Here is a 20966-nt window from a genome sequence, read left to right as displayed (position 1 = left end):
TCTGTAAATGAGTAATGCCTTATCTACCTCTACATTGTAAACTCCTGAATGTAAGTCACAATGGAGACTCTGCATCTAATTTTCCAGTCAGAACATACAGTCATATATAGTCAATCTGCATTCATCAATATTACAATGAAACTAATGGGAGGAATTTGCATGTACTGTAGAGAAACCTGCAGGGCCACTGCAGTTTTCTTAGCCAGTGTGATTTGCTTACCACACTGAAGAGGTTAAGAACAGGGGTTGAATGAATCACTAGTTATGCCTTCAGACGTGGAAGATGGGTGCCACGTGTTTCCATCATAAAAGTCTATAGTCAGGAGTTTAACTCTGCAGTAAAAAATTCCCCATCAGTGTGAAACCTGGCACACAGTTCAATTTTACCCTAAAATTAAAAAAAAGTCTACAAGTTATCAAAATACCACCCTCACTTAGTTTTCTCTCCATGCTTAGCATACTTAAAAAAAAAAATTGGAAGTACCTAATTCTGAAATTGAAATATGCTTTCCTTCCAGAATAAAGCCAAGCATGTCAGCGATATAACAACCCACCCTGGCTGGTGAGGTAGGAATTAAAAGCATCAACAAAAAAAGGGGAGACGACCAATAATGTAACAATAACCCTTTTCCTTCTTCATCCCATATTCCCTTTTTGATACAAAAAGAATGAAAACAGGGTCCTAGACAAAGGGCAAATGATATAGAAGAACACTTTTTTACAAATTCAAAAATGTTCGTATCCCAGTAAAAAGAACTTTAATTTCTATTATCGCTAAAACTAACTAATCAAATGAGTGAATCAAGATAAAACACAAACTATTACGCTCAAACAAATGAACAAACCAAAAGCATACTTACTGATAGCTGGAGCTATTCCACCTACTGATCCTGGGCCAGGGATGTTTCCGGCCACGGCTGCTGCCTGGGCAGCTGCTGCAGCTTGTGCGGTGGCCGCCTGCTGCTGCATCTGCCGATGACACTGCCGCAAATCAAAGACCTTTAAAAAAAGTATAGGTTTAATGTTAGGAGTCCGTCAGAATAGATTCCATTCATCAAAAACCAATTCACAATTTATCTAGACTTTCGGCTTCATTAAACTCTCTTATAAATAAAAAGAATTAAGTAAACATTTTAAGTTTTTATGTGTGCTGTAACTAGTAGTTAGGAAAGGTGGCTTGGAGCTCACCAAGAGGCACATTTCACTATCAGGACAGATGTGGCTGCCACATGCCTCTGTATCCTTTACCTAGGTTCAGTGTGAGTCAGTCATTACTGTCCCTCTGAAAAACCACCCGTTTGTATAAAATGAAATCATTTTAAGAAATCACCCCATCCTTTCAAACCAAATTGCTGAGTTTTCTGTAGGCTGAATTGATGACCTTGGTCATATGGCCAACTTCTTTATCATTCTAGCTATTTGGAGGAACATTAACAAATGGCACTGTCACTATATAACATCTGCATTTTTTTAGAGTCGCATACTTTACTACATAGGAGTAAAATAACAAGCTGTCTAGGACTTGTTTTAAAATACTGAAGAAAGAAAGAAAAGGCATTTAAACTCAAAAACAAAAAAGAAACAAAAAAGGACAAAGCAAATATAAAATCTTTCCTGAATCTCAGTGATGAGTAATGGGATTTTATTAAACCAGGTTCTCTCGTTTCCTGCATGTTTAAAAAAAATGCTCATTTTTCAAAAACAGCTTGACTTTTGAATACTATCACTGATAATACTATCTATTACATGGGTTCTTTATTAACCTCTCCAGAATCTCAATTTTCTTATCTATAAAGTAGGAATGCTAAGTGTACATGCTTTTTCATAGGGTTGTTGTAAACTTGGCATAATATGTAATATGTTGTCAATAAAGTTATTTATTTTGTTTTTGGCCTCCCCTGTAGCCATTTACCTTGCAGAATGAGTTAAAGAGTTCATAAGAATTTCAGGGTTCTTTATCGGCCATGCCAGGGGCTGACATAGTAAATAAGGGGTTGACACTTTTATTCTTATCTTCATAAAAGTACTGGAATGTTCTTTCAGTAAGCAACAAATTACGGATGATAAATCACATCACCCTTTTTCCTAAAAAAACCAACTTCCTAAAATAATGTGTTTGATTATATTTGCATTTAAAACAAACATGGGAAGATTGATTACATGAACCAAGTGGTCACCTGTAGAAGCTGTGGAAAAGGATGGAGTAGGAGCAAGGCTGCACAAGGCAAACTTTTCAAACTGAACTGTGTGACCATATTCCTCATTCGAATTGTACTTTTTTAAAAAAAGCCTCCCACTAGGCACAAAACCTAAATATGAGCATAACTGTCCTTAACAATAAAAGAAGTCAAAGAATGAATAACATACTTTATCAGATAAACAACAGGTTTGGAACTCAAACTATTAGTTTTCAGATGCCTGAAATAATTTTGTCTTTAATCATGGTATTCATACAAACCATACAACAACAGTAAACAAAACAATCCTCTCCCGATTACAAATCACACTGCCATTTATATATTTCTCCACTCAATACCTATCTTCTAGTATCAATGAAGAACAAAACAGACCATTTCATTCCCTAAAGAGCTATACAGAACTTCCCAAATATATATGTATGTATTACCTGGCCAAACTATTAATCCTAAAAGGCTTCAGGACAGAAAGCATAACAAAGTCAGGTCTGAAAACCAGAAATCCCACAATGCCCAGAACAGAAACCACTATTTTTTCAAGATTTCCCAAAAGTCCATTAGATTCTGAAACTTTCCATTGGTCTATGACCTCTTGGAAGGCATTACCTAGCATAACACAAAGCAGAGACTCAAATATTTGAAAAGCTGAATAGCTCTACAACCATTCTTTTTAAAGAAGGAAATCAATAAACTTTACTTTTTAGAGCAGTTTTAGGATCCCAGTAAAACTAAACAGAAAGTAAAGAGAGTTCCTGCCCCACTCAAGTACAATATTCCCCACTATCAACAACATTCCCCAGTATCAACAAACTGCATTACGATGGTACATTTGTTACAATCAAGGAACCTATGGTGACACATCATTATCACTCAAAGTCATAGTGTACATTTAGGGTTCACTCTTGGTTTCGTATAATCTGTGGATTTGGCTAACTGTATAATGACATGGATCCAACAATGTAGAACTGTACAGAGTAGTTTCACTGCCTTAAAAATCCTTTGTGCTCTGTCTACACATCCTTCCCTCCCCCTTACCCCTGGAAACCACTGTTCTTACTGTCTCCATAGTTTTGCCTTTTCCAGAAGGTCACAGAGTTGGAATCATATGGTATGTAGTCTTTTTCAGATTAGCTTCTTTCACTTAGTAATATGCCATCGGGTTCCTTCCTCCATGTCTTTTCATGGCTTGATAGCCCATTTCTTTTTATTGCTGTTACTATTTCATTGTGTGTATATAACACAGTTTATCCATTCACTTGCTGAAGGTCTTCTTGATGGCTTCCAAGTTTTGGCAATTATGAATAAAAAGCTCTATAAACATAAATCCATGTGCAGATTTTTGTGTGAACTTAAGTTATCGATTCACTTGAGTAAATACCAAGGAGCATGGCTGCTGAATTGTATGGTGAAAGTATGTTTAGCTATGTAAGAAACTATCAGACTGTCTTCCAGAAGTCGCTGTACCATTTTGCATTCCCACCAGCAATGATGAAGAGTTCCTGTTGCTCCACATTGTCAGCATCTGGTATTCTGGATTTTGGCCATTCTACTAGGTGTGCAGAGGTATCTTACTGTTGTTTTAATCTGCAATTCCCTAATGATACAAAATACTGAACACCTTTTCATATGCTTACTTGCTATTTGTATATCTTCTTCAGTGAGGTGCCTGATCAAGTGTTTTGCCCATTTTTAATCAGGTTGTTTGTTTTCTCATTGTTCAGTTTTAAGACTTTCCTATATTTTAGATAACTGTCCTTTTTCAGATGTGTCTTTTGCCAATATTTCCTCCCAGTCTATGGCTTATTTTCTCATTCTCTTGACATTGTCTTTTTGAAAGCAGAAGTTTTAAATTTTAATGAAATCCAACCTATCGATTGTTTCTTTCATAATCATCCCTTTAAGTACTGTATCTAAAAAGTCACTGCCATATCCAAGGTTATCTAGGTTTTCTCCTATGTTATCTCTTTCAGGAGTTTTATAGTTTTGTGTTTTACATTTAGGTCTTTACAATCACTTTTAAAAAGCTTTTAATCATCACTAATGAAATATGGCACATATATAATCTTATTATCTGGGAGCAGGGAATAAAACTTACGTATAAATTTCCAGGGTTCAACTTTGCTCTCAACTTTGAGTCATTAAAAATAACCAAAAGATCTTCACTCAAAGGTTCTTTACAATCTGTTGTAAAAAATCACGATGACTGTCTTACCTAAATCTATGCTAATAACAGCAGCACATATTATAAGTAACCACAAAGAAAAAAATTTTTAATGATTTTTATCTGCAGATGCAGTAAAAATAATTCATTAAGCACATCAGCAAACTTTCCTTCCACAGTGGATTATTTATGTAATTACAGCACTCAAATCAGAAGACTTATGATTTATTGGCTATACTGTTACCTGATACCTGGGTTGCCTCCTGACTATATACTGTATCTGACCCACTATACCATAATAGATTTCAGCTGTTATATTGGATGGTAAAATTAAAGCTATCACTGAAATGCAACCATCTTCCTTTCAGAATATGGCTGAGTTACTGATGAAGACAATTCAAAGGAACCAAAGGTTTTAAATATTCTTTTTGGATCCAGAAGGTATTTCTGATCACCAATCCTGAGCAAACCAACAGCTTACCTCTCCTTTCATTTATTTAAACATGTTTCCTGTGCTTATTCTTCATATAAGTTTATTACAAATTTATTACCTAACACAGATGTCTTATAAAAAAATCACTGTCAACATCTTCAGAATATTGTCTTTCAACCAGAGGTCAAATTTTGGCATTTTTCTTTCATAACACTCTCAGTTTGAATCAACACCAAGAACTAGAGAAACAGATGATTGTGCTAGTATACTGGGCATTTGAAGGACTTGGTTACCTGACTTGGAGTTAAGAATCATAGTATATAATTGGGAACAAATTTATGTGGGAACCATAATAACCTTCAACATAGCCTACTTCCGGTTTAGAAGCATTCATTGCCTTCTCTTCTCCTAACATATGTGTCTTCAAAAACAAACCTGATTCAACATCATCAGAGAAATATGAATCAAAAATCACCACAATGAGATACTTCACACCCACTATGATGGCCAATGCTGAAAGACAGATAATGACAAATGTTGATAAGACTATAGGAAAAACTGGAACTTTTACACACTGCTGATGGGAATGTAAAATAGTGTAGCCATTTAGAAAAGTCTGATAGTCTCTCAAAAAGCTATATATAAAATTATGATCCAGCAATTCCATTCCTTGGTACATATCCAAGAGAAATAAAGACATGCATTCACATGGAAACTTATACATGAATGTTCATAGCAGTATTATTCATTATACAGCCAAAAATTATAAACTTATATGTCCATCAACTGATGAATGGATAAATAAAATGTGGTATATGGACTATTATTCAGCCACAGAAAGGAATAAAGTACATATAACACACTACATAGAGGAAGCCTGAAAACATTATGCTTAGTGGAAAAAAGTCACAGAAGATCATATGATATGATTCCATTTATATGAATGTTCTCAATAGGCAAATCTATATATAAAGTAGTTAATGGTTATCTAGGGCTGTGGGAAATGTAGGAGGTAGAGGTGACAACTAATGGGTACAAGGTTCTTTATGGGGTTATGAAAATGTTCTAAAAATGTGAACATACTAAAAATCATTAAATTATACTCTTTTAAATAAGAGAATATAGTATAAAAATTTTCTAAATGTTTCTCAATAAAGCTGTTAAAAAACCTGAGTGCCCAGTGCTAAGCAACACTAAAAACAGAGCTTACTGACTTCTGAAAGCAAAAGAGCAAGGTAACTATAAGAGAATTCAAACATCTGCTTCATTTAAAGCTTGTAAAATGACATTTCATCACACCAGATTTGCATAAATATATGATGACTACTATGTCATAAGAGGCAGGAAAAGAACATCCTAAAGGGAAAAAAACTCCACAATTTAGGTCTAGCTTCTTGATTTATAAAATGAAAGAATGGCTTTACAAACTTGTATCTTCCTCAGTTTAATTTAAAAGGGAAAAATATGTTTGTGTATATCCTGGGGGATATAGTTCCAATGTGTAGACCTTCCTTCCATGGTTTCCTGTTATCTGCATACATTTTGCTCCAGTATTACCATCTCTGGTGAGAATATATCTGACAACCTAAATAGATCCTTTAGTTAATGCTGCCCCCAAAATTAGCAAATGAAGAAAATGCTAATGCTAGTTTTAGAATATACCCTGTATCTCTTTCTTTAGAGCTAATAAGAAGACTCTTCTGAAGAGCAATAATACTTGGTAAACGAAATTTTTTTAATCTTCGACAGTTGACAAAAATGAGATTTTTTTTTTTAAACTCTAGTAAAAATTCTTTCTTGTTCATGGTAAAAGCCTGATATTACTATAAAAATCTATCCATGACAGCAGTTTATCAAGTAATGATATGTCTCATATCTTGAGGGCTTTTCAAGGGTCATGTCTACCAAAGTAGAGATGTTACACTTATTTGACAATGCTAGACATTAATTATACAACAGGGTTCCACGTTTTTTAAGTTCAATTGTTTTCAATACTATCCTATATCTGGTAAGTTCATTACTACTGTCTGGCGCATGGTATATATATTCAATACTACAGTGCTCTATCGATTTATTTCAAATTACAGAATCCAGAGACTTCCAGTCAATATGGATGAATAGGTATGCATAATCACCTTCTCTCTCTGCTCTACACACATACAAATGATTAAAAAAAAAAAAACTATTGTAAATGGACACCCTCCCTCCAAGCCATATAATTCATATGGAAATACAAGAGGGGTGGCGATAGCCAAAACAATCCTGAAAATGAACAAGGGTGGAGAACTCACACTTCCCAATTTCAAAACTTACTGCAAAGCTACAGTAACCACAGCAGAGTAGTACTGTCATAAGGATAAACAGATCAATGAAACAGAATTGACAGCCCAGAAATAAATCTTTACATTTAAGGACAACTGAATTTCAACAAGGGTGTCAGGATAATTCAACAAAGGAAAAAGAATCTTTTCAACAAATAGTTGCTGGAACAATTGAATATTCTAATGCAAAAAAATAAGCTGGATCAATTTCCTTACACTATATAAAAAAGTTAACTCAAAATAAATTATGGACCTAAATGTAAGAGATAAAACTGTAAAACTCTTTGGGGGGGAGGGGAACAAAACAAAACAGGAGTACATCTTCATGACCTTGAATTAGGCAATGATTTCTTAGATATGACACCAAAAGCAAAAGCAGTCAAAGAATAGATAAATCTGACACCAAAAGCACAAGTGGCTAATAAACTGGACTACATCAAAATTAACAACTTTTGGCTAGGTTCTGGTCAAGGTCACAGAGCAGGTAACCACTGTACTTGCATCCTCTCATGACCACATCAAAATTATAACTAAGCAAAAGAACAGCCATCATTGGGAGTTGCCTGAAGTCTAGCTGAAGAGAATCCCCGTAGCTGGGGACACAGAGAGAAGGCCACCTCAAGACTGGTAGGAAGGGCGAAGATATAGAATGTGCTGTTCCCCATATCTGCTTGTGGCAGTTGAGAACCAGAGGAGCGAGGGGTCCCAGCCCTACATCAGGCTCCCCAGTCCAGGGTTTCAGTGCCAAGAAGAGAAACCTGTACAACTTGTGGCTGTGAAAACTAGAGGAGACTATGGCTGAGACACAGGGCAGATAAAGCCGCAGATGTTCCTCTTAAGGGGCCAGTGCACAGATTCACTTATTGACAGACTCACTCACTCCGAGCTCCAGCACTGGGGCAGCTGCCCGAAAAGCACCAAGGACATATGGAGAGGACCTGGCTTCAAGGCAAGGGCTGGTGGGGCAGACAGAAGTGCTGGCAGAGGGCACTGTTCCTCTGTTGAGCCCTCCTACCTCCCAGTGTGCAGACACACAGGTGGATGCATATCTGAGTCTCCATCAACATGGCTAACCCTGGTCGCCCCTCCCTAGTGATTCCAAGACCCCACCCCACCCAACTTGTGGGCTCACCTAAGCGCTTCCAGTGGCTCTTCCATAAAAATGACCTGTCTTGTCTCATGCTTCAGTGTTTCTTAAAATCTCTCAAAGGTTCACAAAACCCGAACAAGCAACATCTGGCCTCAGCATGCCCCACACCTCTTGCTGAGCAGCCCCAAGCCCGGTACTAGCAGCAGCCTGCCTCAGTTCATGGCTTGGCCTCTCCAGGCACCTGCAAGCCCAGAATAGGCAATAGCCATCTGCAGATCGCTTGGTGACTCTTACCAGGTGGTCCAGGGGAAGGCATAGGCTAAGCCTGGACTTAGTCTGCAGTGGGGTCTCTCCCAGGAGGCCCCAGGGCTGGCACGTCCAGTGGCTAGCTTCTGACCAAGCTAGAGCACCACCCAGGACTGCATCCAAAGACCACATACCCAAAGGGCAGACTGGGCCCCTGTAAAGCAAATCTTGCTCCGCAGGGTCAGCCCCTCACCAGCCTGTCCTCAGAGCCAATCAGCCCAAGGATCATTCCCTCCCACTGACATGCAGACAGCAACCAAGGCTCAACTACAACAGGAAGGCACACACAATCCGCACAAGGAACATATGTGGAACACTTGATTCAAGTGACCAGGGCCCCACAGGACCTATACAAAAGGCCATTTTCCTAAGACCAGGAGACAGTAGCCCTACTTAATAAACAGAAAGGAACACCAGGAGGCAGCCAAAATGGGGAGACCAAGAAACAGGTCCCAAATGAAAGGCTAGAACAAAGCTCCAGAAAAAAAAAAAAAAAAAAAAAAAAACTAAACAAAATGGAGACAAGTAATCTACTAGAGAAAGAATTCAAAACACTGATTATAAGGAAGCTCAATGAACTTAGGAAAGAGTAGATGAACTCGGGGAGAACTTTAGAGAGAAATATAAAAATGGAGACAGAGATGTAAAAAAGAACCAGTCAGAAATGAAGAATGCAATAATTGAAATAAAGACGACTTTAGGAGGAATCAGCAGCAGATTAGATGAAGCAGAGGACAAATCAGTGATTTAGAAGATAAGGTAGCAGAAAACACCCCATCAGAACAAGAAGAAGAAAAGAATCCCCCAAAAATGAGGATAGTTTAAGAAAAGAGTCCCCAACCCCTGGGCCACAAAGCAGTACTGGTCCATGGTCTATTAGGAACCAGGACATACAACAGGAGGTGAGCAGCAGGCAAGTGAGGGAAACTTCGCCTGTATCTGCAGCTGCTCCCCAGAGCTAGCATCACAGCCTCGGCTCTACCCCAGATCATCAGACATTAGATTCTCATAGGAGCACCGGTCCCTGGTGCTAAAAATGTTGGGTACTGCTGGTTTAAGGGACCTCCAGGACAGCAAGCACATGAACATTTGCATCACAGGGGTACGAGAAGAAGAGAGATAGCAAGGAATTGAAAATCTATTTCAAGAAATAATGACTGAAAACTTCCCTAACCTGGCAAAGGAAATATACATACAAGCCCAGGAAGTGCAGAGTCCTAAACAAGATGAACCCAAAGAGAACCACACCAAGACACATCATAATTAAAATGCCAAAGCTTAAAGACAGAAAACCTTAAAAGCAGCAAAAGAAAAGCAATTAGTTACCTACAAGGAAACTTCCATAAGACTGTCAGCTGATTTCTCAACAGAAACTACGCAGGCCAGAAGGGACTGGCATGAAATAGTCAAAGTGATGAAAAGTAAGTATCTATAATCAAGATCACTCTACCCAGTAAAGCTATTATTTAGAATCGAAGGACAGATAAAGAGCTTCTCAGACAAGAAAAAACTAAACCAGTATTACAAGAAATGTTGGACAGACTTCTTTAAGAAGGAAGTTTAAAAATATGAATAATAAAATGACAATAAATACATATGTATCAACAATTGCTTTGAATGTGAAGGACTAGATGCTCCAATCGAAAAATAGGGTGACTGAATGGATAAGAAAATAAGACCCTTACATATGCTGCCTACAAGAGACTCGCTTCAGATAGAAATACACACAGACTGGGGGTGAAGGGATGGTAAAAAGGTATTTCATGAAAATGGAAACAAAAAAGGCATGGGTGGCAAAATTTTTACCAGAAAAAAATAGACTTTAAAACAAGCGCTAATAAAATAAAATAAAATAAAATAAAACAAAGGCTACAACAAGAGACAAAGAAGGACCTAGTAATTCCACTTCTGGGTATCTATCCAAAGAAACCCAAAACACTACTTCGAAGGGATATGTGAATCCATATGTTCACTGCAGCATTATTTACAAAAACCAAGATATGGAGGTAACCTGGGTGTCTATCAGTAGACGAATGGATAAAGATGAGGTGGCACAAATACACAAATGAAATATTACTCAATCATTAAAAAAGGAATGAAATCTTGCCATCTGCAACAACATGGATAGACCTAGAGGGTACTGTGCTGAGTGGAGTAAGTCAGAGAAAGACAAATGCCATATGATTTTACTTACATGTGAAATCTAAAGAACAAAGGAAACAAATCAGAAACTCATAGATACATAGACTATTTAGATGGTTGCCAGATGGGAGGGGACTGGAAGGGGTAGGTGAAAAAGGGGAAGGGAAGTACAAATTAGTAGTTACAAAACAGTCATGGGGATGTAAAGTACAGCATAGGAAATATAATCAATATTGTAATAACTACATATGGTGTTAAATGGGTACTAGATTTATCAGGCAATCATTTCATAAGTTATATAACTATCTACTCACTATGGTATGCACTAATATAATATTGTATATCAACTGTAACTGATAAATAAAATTATTTTTAAAATTAACTTTTGTGTTGTAAATCATATAAAGTAAAAGACGAGCCAAAAAACAGAAAAAAATATTTGTAAACTATCTGATAAGGACTGATACCCAGAATATACAAAGAACTCTTACAATTCAATAATAAAAAGATGACCTAATTTAAAAATGGGCAAAAGATCTGAATAAACATTGCTCCAAAGAAGATACACAAATGGCCAATAAGCACATGAAAAGATGTTCAACATTACTAACCATTAGGGAAATGCAAACAGAAATCACAAAGAGATACCAGTTCATATCCACTAGGATGGCAAAATAAAAAAGACAGATAATAAGTGTTGAGAACATAGAGAAATTGAAACCCTTATCTATATATTACTGGTAGAACTGTAAAATGGCGCTGCCACTTTGGAAAACAGTCTGGCAGTCCCTTAAAAAGTTAAACATAGAGTTATCTATGATCCAGCAATTCCACTCCTAGGTATATATCTAAAAAAATGAAAACATACATCTACCTAAAGACTCGTATATCAATGTCCATAGCAGCATTATTCATAATAGTCAAAAAGTGGAAACAATCCTATGTCTGTTAACTGATGATGCACAAACAAAACTCACATATAGAGTAGGAACCAAGACAGGACGTACTTGGGGTACCAGAACTGTAAACAGAAGATGTAGAGGACTGGAATTCAACTTCTTAGAGTAATATGGAAAGAGACAATTGCCAAGCTCTTTGAGGACTAACAACTGGGCAGATGTCCATGAATTAACTGCTGGTAAAATACTCTGACAGCTAATTCAGAAATGCACCTAGGAATAAAATTCTTACTTATGGCAGAGGTAAATAGCAGAAAAATCTATGCAACAGGATTTAGGTCCTGAGCATACCTGGAGATTAGAACTCAACTTCTTCAAGGGACAAAACTCCTCTATCTCCTAATTATAAAAATTGGTTCTGAAATGTGGATACCTGAGTGCCAGACTAAGGCAAAATTGCTCTATAGGGAAAAGCAAACAAAAGAAGAAAAAATTTAAAAAAAGAATTAATTCTCTGAAGGCAAACTTGCCAACAAATATAGATTATAAAGCATATGAGAAAATACAACACCATTTAAAAATAGTAACAAAGCACAAATAAAATTCCTTGTGGAAAAACTGGAAAATACAAATAAAAGATAATTCCATCTCCCAGAGACAATTTCTGCTAAGACATTGTACACACCGTTCCAGACTTGTGGACACAGAAACAAATACAAATATCCATGACATTATTTAATTAAAAAGGGGATTATATTCTATGTACTGTTTAATAACCAAACTTTCCACACTGTGACATCCTATCAATAAATATAATTTAATATTTTATTGTTATATTTCATTATTTTAAGAAATCAAAACTACACATGGTCCTCTAATGTCGAAACTCTTAACAGGGAATTCCTGTTAATTTTATCAGGTAGGATAAATAGCACTGTGATTGTTTTTTAGAAATATTTATAAATTGAAGGTTTATACTAGTGTAGTTTATGAGTAAACTATTATAACGTTTTGAATTGGCTTTAATTATTACAGGAAAAAAAGTAGTGGGAAAAAAACATAGTAAAGGTTGATAAAATGCTGACAATTGTGAAACCTAGATAATGGGTACATGGGGGTTTATTTTCTCTATACTTGATATATTTGAAAGTTTCATTAAAAAAAAACAAACAAACCCTATACCCTTTAACAGACCTGTAGTGACTGAGAATGAGATATTTGGTTTGTTGCAGTGAGGCAATCAAGTGATTCCATTTTTGCAGACACTACTCGGTTGTATTATTTGTAATGCTAAGAAACATCCCAGGAGTAAGTGATGTAGTTAATTCTACTAATTTATAATAGCTAACAATGAAGACGCTTAGGATGACTGAAAAATCTGATATTAAAAATATATTTAGGCTATCTAATTACAACTATCTTTCGCTTTCAGTGTATGTTATAAACTAAAATTAAAAGAGTTGAATACATAATAATTAATGAAAAATACCTTAGGCTTAAACTGTAAAATGATGCAGTAAATAAAACTCATTTAATGCTAAAAATGACTAACCTTAAAAAACCTGATGTTGAAAAATTTTTCATTTCTTAGGTTCTTAATTTGAAAATCTATTAATTTTAGAATTCCCCTCCATAAAATCCTGAACTGGCTACGCTAAAATTCCAAAATTTTACATATTTTATAACAAAGGAATATAAGTTTGGAGGTTTTACTCAATATTTTCAAGAGTCTGTGCTTTACTTTAAAACATTTGACAAATCTGCTAATAAAATAACAGGGTATGAATGCAACCATAAAACTAGATAACCAATTATGTCAATAAATAATACCCCCAGGAAATGCGTTTTATACGCAAACATAATTTCTGATATTTAATACATAAAAAGACATTTTCCACTCCTCCCACCTCCATCTCAGTTCTTTAAACAATAAATAGAGTTCTCCAAGTCTAAAGTAGTTGAGTAAAACTTCCACTAACCTTTATATATGCACTTGGGTAGATCTTATGAACAGCATCTCCAGGTGCACGCCCAGCTTCTCTGTCTAAGTAGTAACTCTGTACAAAGACTGCATGGTCGCTAAGGCACCTGACCCAAACATCACCTTCCCCTTTACATTCCAACTGCACACCTTTGCCTATGTGCAACCTTAGAAAGAAAAAGGAGATTATATTTCATTTTTATAAGTATTTGAAAATATTAGTTCAGATTATACAGCATACCCAATATTGAAAAATTAAAAATAAAGGACTTTATATAACACCATAAACGAAAGAAAGCCATTGTTAATCTTTTTGTATATCTCATCCTTTTTTAATATCTTAGTCATATGTAATGATGATGAACATATATATATAATGCTTACTGTGTATCAGGAACGTTTAACATAAATTCTCACTTAACTCTCACAAATAAGCTAATTACTATTATTCCCATTTTATAAATAATGGAACAAAGGCTTATGCTACAATGTCCAAATCAACAGTCACTAGCTATAAATAACTATTTAAATTAAAAATAATTTTAAAATTCAGTTAATCGCATGATCATATTTTAAGTGCTCAACAACTACATGTGGCTAGTGGCTATTGCACTGGACAACACAGATATAAACCATTTCCTTCATCACAGAATATTCTATTAGCACTGGCTTAGAGTTGGTAATTTGCCAGAGTCACACAGGTACTGAGAGAGCCAAAATTACGTATTTATGCAAACACACAAGTTCTTAAAGAGTTGAAATTACACAATACTTAAAACTATGTATATTCTCCTATAATATTTCATCTGAGGCATTTATATCTGATTATATAAACTTTTTAACATTTTAATGACTACATAAAACATCAAAGCATCGAATTTTATTTAACCATTCCCTTTTATTATTAGTTTTTCAACATTATAAAAACACTTGCAGAAACACTTCCATTTTATATTACTTCCTTTCAATAGATTTGTAGAAATAATATATGAGCAAAGGAAATAAAAATTAGTTCTCAAATTGAATTCCAAAAGGTCTAGCTACTATTCAAAACAGAGAAACCTAACTACTTTTAAAAAGACCATCTTATCATATTTTAAATAACAAACATCTATAACTAATATGGAATTCTTACGATTCTGAATTTTCAAGATCACTTTATTCTTTTAACATATTTGATAACAATCTACATTGAAAATATAACTTTGAATAAAGGACAATATACTATGTTCGAAACAACTTTTAAAGTAACTAATTGTACAATCAATACCTTGCTCTCTCAATGGCTTCTGTCCTGTGGACATTGGAAAGTTGACCCAAGCAAAAGCGATCTCCACCAGAAGGGTCCACATATCCATCAACAGTAACAATAGGGCAGCTTGAAGGAACCTTAAATGTCTCTCCTACTTGAACATCCATTTCAAAGTAAGCGATGGAACACCAATACTCAGGAGCTATGAGAGATAAATGTGAGCTATCATCACTCCATAAGATAAAGCTTTTCCTAAAAGAAAGGATGAAGGGACAGGAGAGCCATCTGAAAATCATCCAAAAGAATCTGATTAAAATAACAATGCATTAAAAAGTAGGCATTTTCAATCTTGTACTAGTTCATAATGGGTTCTACCGGACAGATACTGGGCCAGCATTATTGATGCAATCATGCAAGATCTGTTCCACAGAGCCAATGTCACCACTTGCCCTTAAAATTCTATAGAAGTTACAAAAAAGAAAGTGGTATGTTGTGTGATGATCAGCACTAACTCCTCTGTTCGTGTCAAAGCCACCTGGGCCATGAGAAGGAGTGGAAATCAAGCCCAACTAGAATTCTGCAGAAGTCAAGTACATTCATCACTATGGCATTGGGTTTTGATACCTTTACTCTGATGGGCACATTTCGAATTTCAACTACACCTATAGATATACGTAAAATAATAATTAAAATGCTGTGACCAACTTATCTAATAAAACTGGCACCCAGCCACAATTTTGTTGAGTGTTTCTGTTAATTTTTAAGGTCTGATAGAGTATTTCATGTGTATTACAGAGGCATTCATATGTTTTGCCTCAACTTTATTTTCAAAAGCTTAAGGCCCAAATATAAACTTCTCTGAAACAAAGAAGTGGCATTTTTATGTCTTCTATTTTTCAGCTTAGTCCCTAGCATTCTTGAAACTCTAAAGTCATTTTTAAAAATCTGGAATTTGGTTCTTACTTCAAAGGACCCAGTCAACTGAGACTTTAAAGAATGGAAGTAATCAGAACCTAAAATAAATTATTTTACCATAATGTTTCATTTGCACATATTTTCTAAGTAGTCTAAACTTTTATTTTTTTAAATAACACTGACTCTAAGACATATTCCAGGGCAATGTTAAGAACATCAATCTATGGCACATTTTTCTAGATCCCTAATTGAGAGAAAAGACCTAAACGAGACAGTCAATCGGATCAGAGTCAAGGTTAATTATACTCCAACTACACAACTGCTGTGAACAGAAATTCTCAATTGTCTCTTGGGTGAAAGGTCATTTGTTCTAGCTCTATTTTTAATGAAGTCAATTCATGTTAACTATTACAATTTTAACTTTGAAGATGTATTTAGCATATTTATTTGAATAAATTTAAAATAATTTTAATGATTGGGAAAATCATTCTCTGCATCTCGATGTGCCATTTACAAAGGTCGAACTACAATTCGAAGCAATAAAACTCTCAATAATCTGAAAAGATGGGTAGAATGACAAAAACAATAGATCTTTTCAAACCCTGCAAGAATCTCAAAGTATAATATACTAAAGTACCTCATTAAAAAGCCAGTTTTGAAATATTTATGAAGGTATTCCTTATAGTAAAATTATTTATTAAAGATATCACATTATACTATGAACACGAAACTTCAGCAAACAACTGGCAGGTATACTGGTTGAAGTTTAAACTAAAGAGGTTTCTAAGACAAGATATCAATTATCCAATGTTTTGGCAACAAAAAACAGTAATAGCACTTAAAAAAAGCCTTTCTATAAATCAGTCCAAACAGTAAATTTTGTTACAAACAATGCCCTTAAGTTACGAATGTTTACAATGCTCAGTAAAAAAAATGAGGTCCAAGGACATGCATTTCCTAGTTCACAATGAAGAACACTATCCCGAAGTAAAATTCCACGATAATCAACTTTTTTCCATGAGAGTCAAAACAGGGGATGGGGGTGGGTGTGGGTGGGTGGGGAGAGTTGTATAATCTCCATGTTTAAATAAGAGAAATATACTTTATCATCATTAATCGCAACATTTGCAACTGCACTTAAACCTTATTTTATTATTTCCCAATCACCAAAAGTTTTTTTGTTGTTTGTTTGCCTAATAGTTCAGACACCATTCAACAATGATGGTTACATAAAGCTGCATCTTAAAATAAGTTTAGAATGAGCTGACCTGCTAGCACTGGAAAGAAGAGTTTTAAGAGACTTAAGGATAAAAAGAAACTGGCATCAGAATCACACCACAGACCAGGGATGAAAAATGGCCTAGATTAAGAGAGATTAAGGCCTAGGAAAGCAGGAGGAAGGGGGTTACTATCTACAAGGACAGAAAGGGCTAGAGTAACCTAAGTGGGTTCCAAAGACCTTGACAGTGTTAAAATATAAAATACCATGTGAAAAACTTTTCTATTTCACTCTAAATCTCATAACACTTATTTTTAGAACAGGAGAAGGTAATAGGAATTCATTAAGTTCATTAAGCCTTTCTGGATCTTCAAACAGTTTGTCACATTTGGGAGAGTAGGGATGAGGAGTATGGGCTTCCAGATGGCCCCCAATGATTCTCACCTCCCAATATTCACATCCTTGTATAGTCCCCTCCCTAAAAAATAGAATCTTACAGAAATGATGTGACTTTTGAGTCTAAGTCTTAAAAGACTCCAAGGCTCCATGTGGCTTTCAGTTTATCACTCACTCTGGTGGAAGCTAGCTGTTATGTGAAGACACTCAAGAAGCTCTACAGAAAGGTCTACACAGAGAGAAACTGGAGTTTCCTACCAACAATAACCCCAACTTGCTGGGTATGTTAGTAAACCACCCCAAAAATGAATCCTCCAGCCCCAGAAAAGCCTTCAGATGATGGCAGCTCGAGCTAACAATTTGACTGCAACCTCATGAGACTCTGAGCCAAAGCAAACCAGCTAAGCCACTCCCAGGTCCCTGACCTATAAAATAACAAATTGTTACTGCTCTTTTAATCTGTTGCAGAACAACAGATTTGATGAATATATAGAGCATAAGACATATAAGGAAGAGAACAACATGTGCAAAAAAAGCATAGAGGGATGATATAACCAAGCAAGCTTGGTTAAGCAACTCAGGATAGTTAAAGAATAAACAGATGAGGCTAGAGAAGTACACACAGACCAGGATCAGACACTGTCTTCTGCCCCGCTAAGGAATTTGGACTTCATCCTATGGCAAGCAATGTGTAGGAGACTCTTTGAAAGTTCTTCAGCAGAGCAATAAGAACTAGATTCAAATTTTAAGAGAAATACTGAATATCAGTAGAGATTAAATGGTGGGGAGAAGGCACTATGATTAGAAAGTCTCCAATAGGAAGATCAGTTAGAATATTCTTTTAACAATGCAAGTGGAGATATTAACAGCTGTGAAGTAAAACTGCTCTGGGGCCCATTAGCATTTACAGGCAAGGAGTTCAAAGCCATCTGGATCCCAAGCAGGTGACTCCTTTAAAGGTCAGCAGAGTTGATCCACTTCCCCAACCACCTGGACAGAGACAGGATCACTTTCACCATTAAGTCACCTTCTATCCTACTCAAAGACAGAGGCTTTAGTGTCCATGTAGGGTGCTATATAGATACATATCCTCAGAACTAGTTAATGCTGTTCCCTAACCACCAGGAGCTCAACATCAGTTAAATCCTGGGAAGAATTAAGTAAATCTATCAAGCGGCCAAAACCAATTGCTGAATCCACAACTGAGTCCAAATAATTAGCTAAATGTTACCACTCCCAATCCTACCCCACCGTGATTCCATCCAGGGTAGGTCTTTCTTCAGAACCCTGATAACCCTCATTACTGAAGATCACCTTCTACTAAGCCACTAAGACCCCTACAAGTTACCAGGGACCACCTCTGACTCTTAATGATGCTACCTTGAAGCCAGCAAAAATTTTCATTCTTATGACTCTAGATTTCACCATAAAAATAAGTTAATTAATTAAAAAAAAATTTTTTCATTCTAATGACTCCAGATTTCCCCCTCTTATCACAATATATTTATTCACAAACAAAATTAAGATTCTGGTACAATGATTTTAATTAGATAATTTCAAATACAAAACCAAACTATTAAACTAGATTGTTTAGGGATACATTCATCACTTTCAAAGAGCAAAAAATTAATATCCATAAAAAAGCAGGATAGTGGTTATCTCTGGAGGGAGGAGAGGAAAAGTTTTTGACTGAGAAAAAATGCATAAGGAAGGTTTCCGAGGGTGCTGGAATGTTTTAGTTTTCAATCTGGGTGGTGGTTACACAGGTGCTGGCTTTAATTAGTTATTCATTAGACTTTATGTACTTTCCTGTAGATTTCTCAATAAAAATGTATAAAAAGACAAGACTTTGACTCACAAAAATGTTTAAAACCAAATATGAAACAAATATGAAAATATATAGAAAATCCACTAGCAAGGATAATTTAAACACATCCACAATTTATGTTTAAAAAAAATGTTTCTGCCCCACCAGCAGAATTTTTTTCCTAATCATAACAAACATTGACTGCACGTTAAATCAGCACAAAGTTTATTAAACTATCACATCTGCTCATGAGCAGAGTAAAACTGGTTCTAATACTCTAATGTAATCACTGTAAAGCAATTTAGCCTTCTGATCCATAAATTGTTTAAATCTCTTAAACTGAAATATGAGAAGAGTTATAAGCATAAAGATCTTATACTCAGTTTCTTTTTTAAAGCCAGAAGAAAAATCTGAACCAACATAAATAATAAATAACAGAACACTATTTAAGAAACTTATGTAGCTCTATTTGAGGAACTGTGAGTCATTCCTTAAAATTGATCATTATGGTTACTATAGTTATATATTTTAAATCCTTATTGGAAATATATACAGGAATGTTTACCTAGCAAATGATTTTCTGGAATTCCCTTTAAAATAATAGGTGAGGGTATGAATGAAAAGTAGATTAGGGTATGAATAAAAAGAAATTGGCCATTAGTTGTTAAGAGCTGAAACAGGGATGAGTACAATTAGGGTGGGAGGATAATTTCCTATACTATTATGGTATTAGGTATATGTCTGAAATTCTTTATAAAATTTTTTAATTAAGGTGATGAGCTGAAATTATACATTTCTATCTTTTGAAGCTAAAAAAAGATATGAAAAGATGGAAGGAATGAAAACAAATCAAAATCCTATGTTTATGTTAAGAAGCCTTTGGTATTTTATTTCTGAACTTTGTTTTATTACTTCTATAGTTTAAAAAGTTATAGTCAAACTTCGAATTAAGAAAATCTACTTAGCTATTTACACTTTTGAAAATAATTTAATCGGTTTCTAAATTCTAGTTAACCAGGGATTCCTGAACCTATTTTCTAAGGCAGATACAGTAATTGTTTTTCTTTCAGCATCTTCAGATGCTTCCCTGGCTTTTTAAGCTACAGTTAGTTTTATAGCTGTTCTATTCTGAAACTTAGTTTCTTCTGCTGCATATTTATGTATTCAATGCTAAAACTGGCATTTTAGTATTTTATATTATAGCTGAAAACACAGTTCTTTTCTTTTGGAGACAGTTAAAAAGAATCACATAAAAACAGTTTATGCATGACTACACTAGCTACTCATAAACTATGGATTAACTAATGCCATAACGAGTAATGTACTTATCTAACAGCTTAAGTTATTCCGTAATTATACTAAAACCTGTATGTATGTATGTTTCTATGACCATAAAGAAAGTCTAAATATAGGGAATCAATTTTGAAATACACTTACCAGGATGATTAGAAATGGGAGGCTGGAATGCAAGCTCATTGTGAACTGGCCCTAAAGAAAAGACAATAAAAATCCCACTTTTATTTACTAAAAGTTTACCAATGCTAAAACTTTTATTAACCTTACTTAAATATAACTATCACACCTCAGGAGTTGCTTAGATCAAGCTTAGGCAACATCTGAGAACTTAAAAAGCTTAGTTTATAATTATAATAAACAAATACTCTTGAGTTACTTTTGTGGATACTTAATAGCTAATATTTTATTGTTATGTGCCAAGTGCTGTTAAGTCATTTATAATTGTTGTATAAGCAAAATTTAATGTAAATTATTCATGTACCATATAATACAGTATAATTTATAATGCAATACAAGATTATTAAGTCTATTCTAAAAATAAATATTTATGGTT

General features: G+C 35.1%; 1 protein-coding gene across 3 annotated transcripts in view; it reads right to left on the bottom strand.

The window, feature by feature from the left end:
* Positions 1–20966, bottom strand: part of SMAD4 (SMAD family member 4) — a 51907-nt gene that overhangs the window by 7060 nt on the left and 23881 nt on the right. For 2 of the 3 annotated variants that reach the window (XM_016148784.2, XM_016148781.2), the window contains 4 exons: positions 20555–20605; positions 14799–14982; positions 13527–13695; positions 861–999 (listed from right to left, as the gene is read on the bottom strand). In XM_016148784.2, coding sequence (XP_016004270.1) covers positions 861–999; positions 13527–13695; positions 14799–14982; positions 20555–20605 — 543 coding nt within the window. Of the gene's footprint in view, positions 1–220; positions 334–860; positions 1000–13526; positions 13696–14798; positions 14983–20554; positions 20606–20966 lie in introns of all 3 variants that reach the window. The other variant, XR_004953728.1, reaches the window with a different exon arrangement.

Source organism: Rousettus aegyptiacus, unplaced genomic scaffold (genome assembly GCF_014176215.1).
Source record: "Rousettus aegyptiacus isolate mRouAeg1 unplaced genomic scaffold, mRouAeg1.p scaffold_m13_p_12, whole genome shotgun sequence".
Classification (NCBI taxonomy): domain Eukaryota; kingdom Metazoa; phylum Chordata; class Mammalia; order Chiroptera; family Pteropodidae; genus Rousettus; species Rousettus aegyptiacus.
The sequence above is the reverse complement of the archived record's forward strand: the minus strand, read 5'-3'. Positions and strand labels throughout refer to the sequence as shown.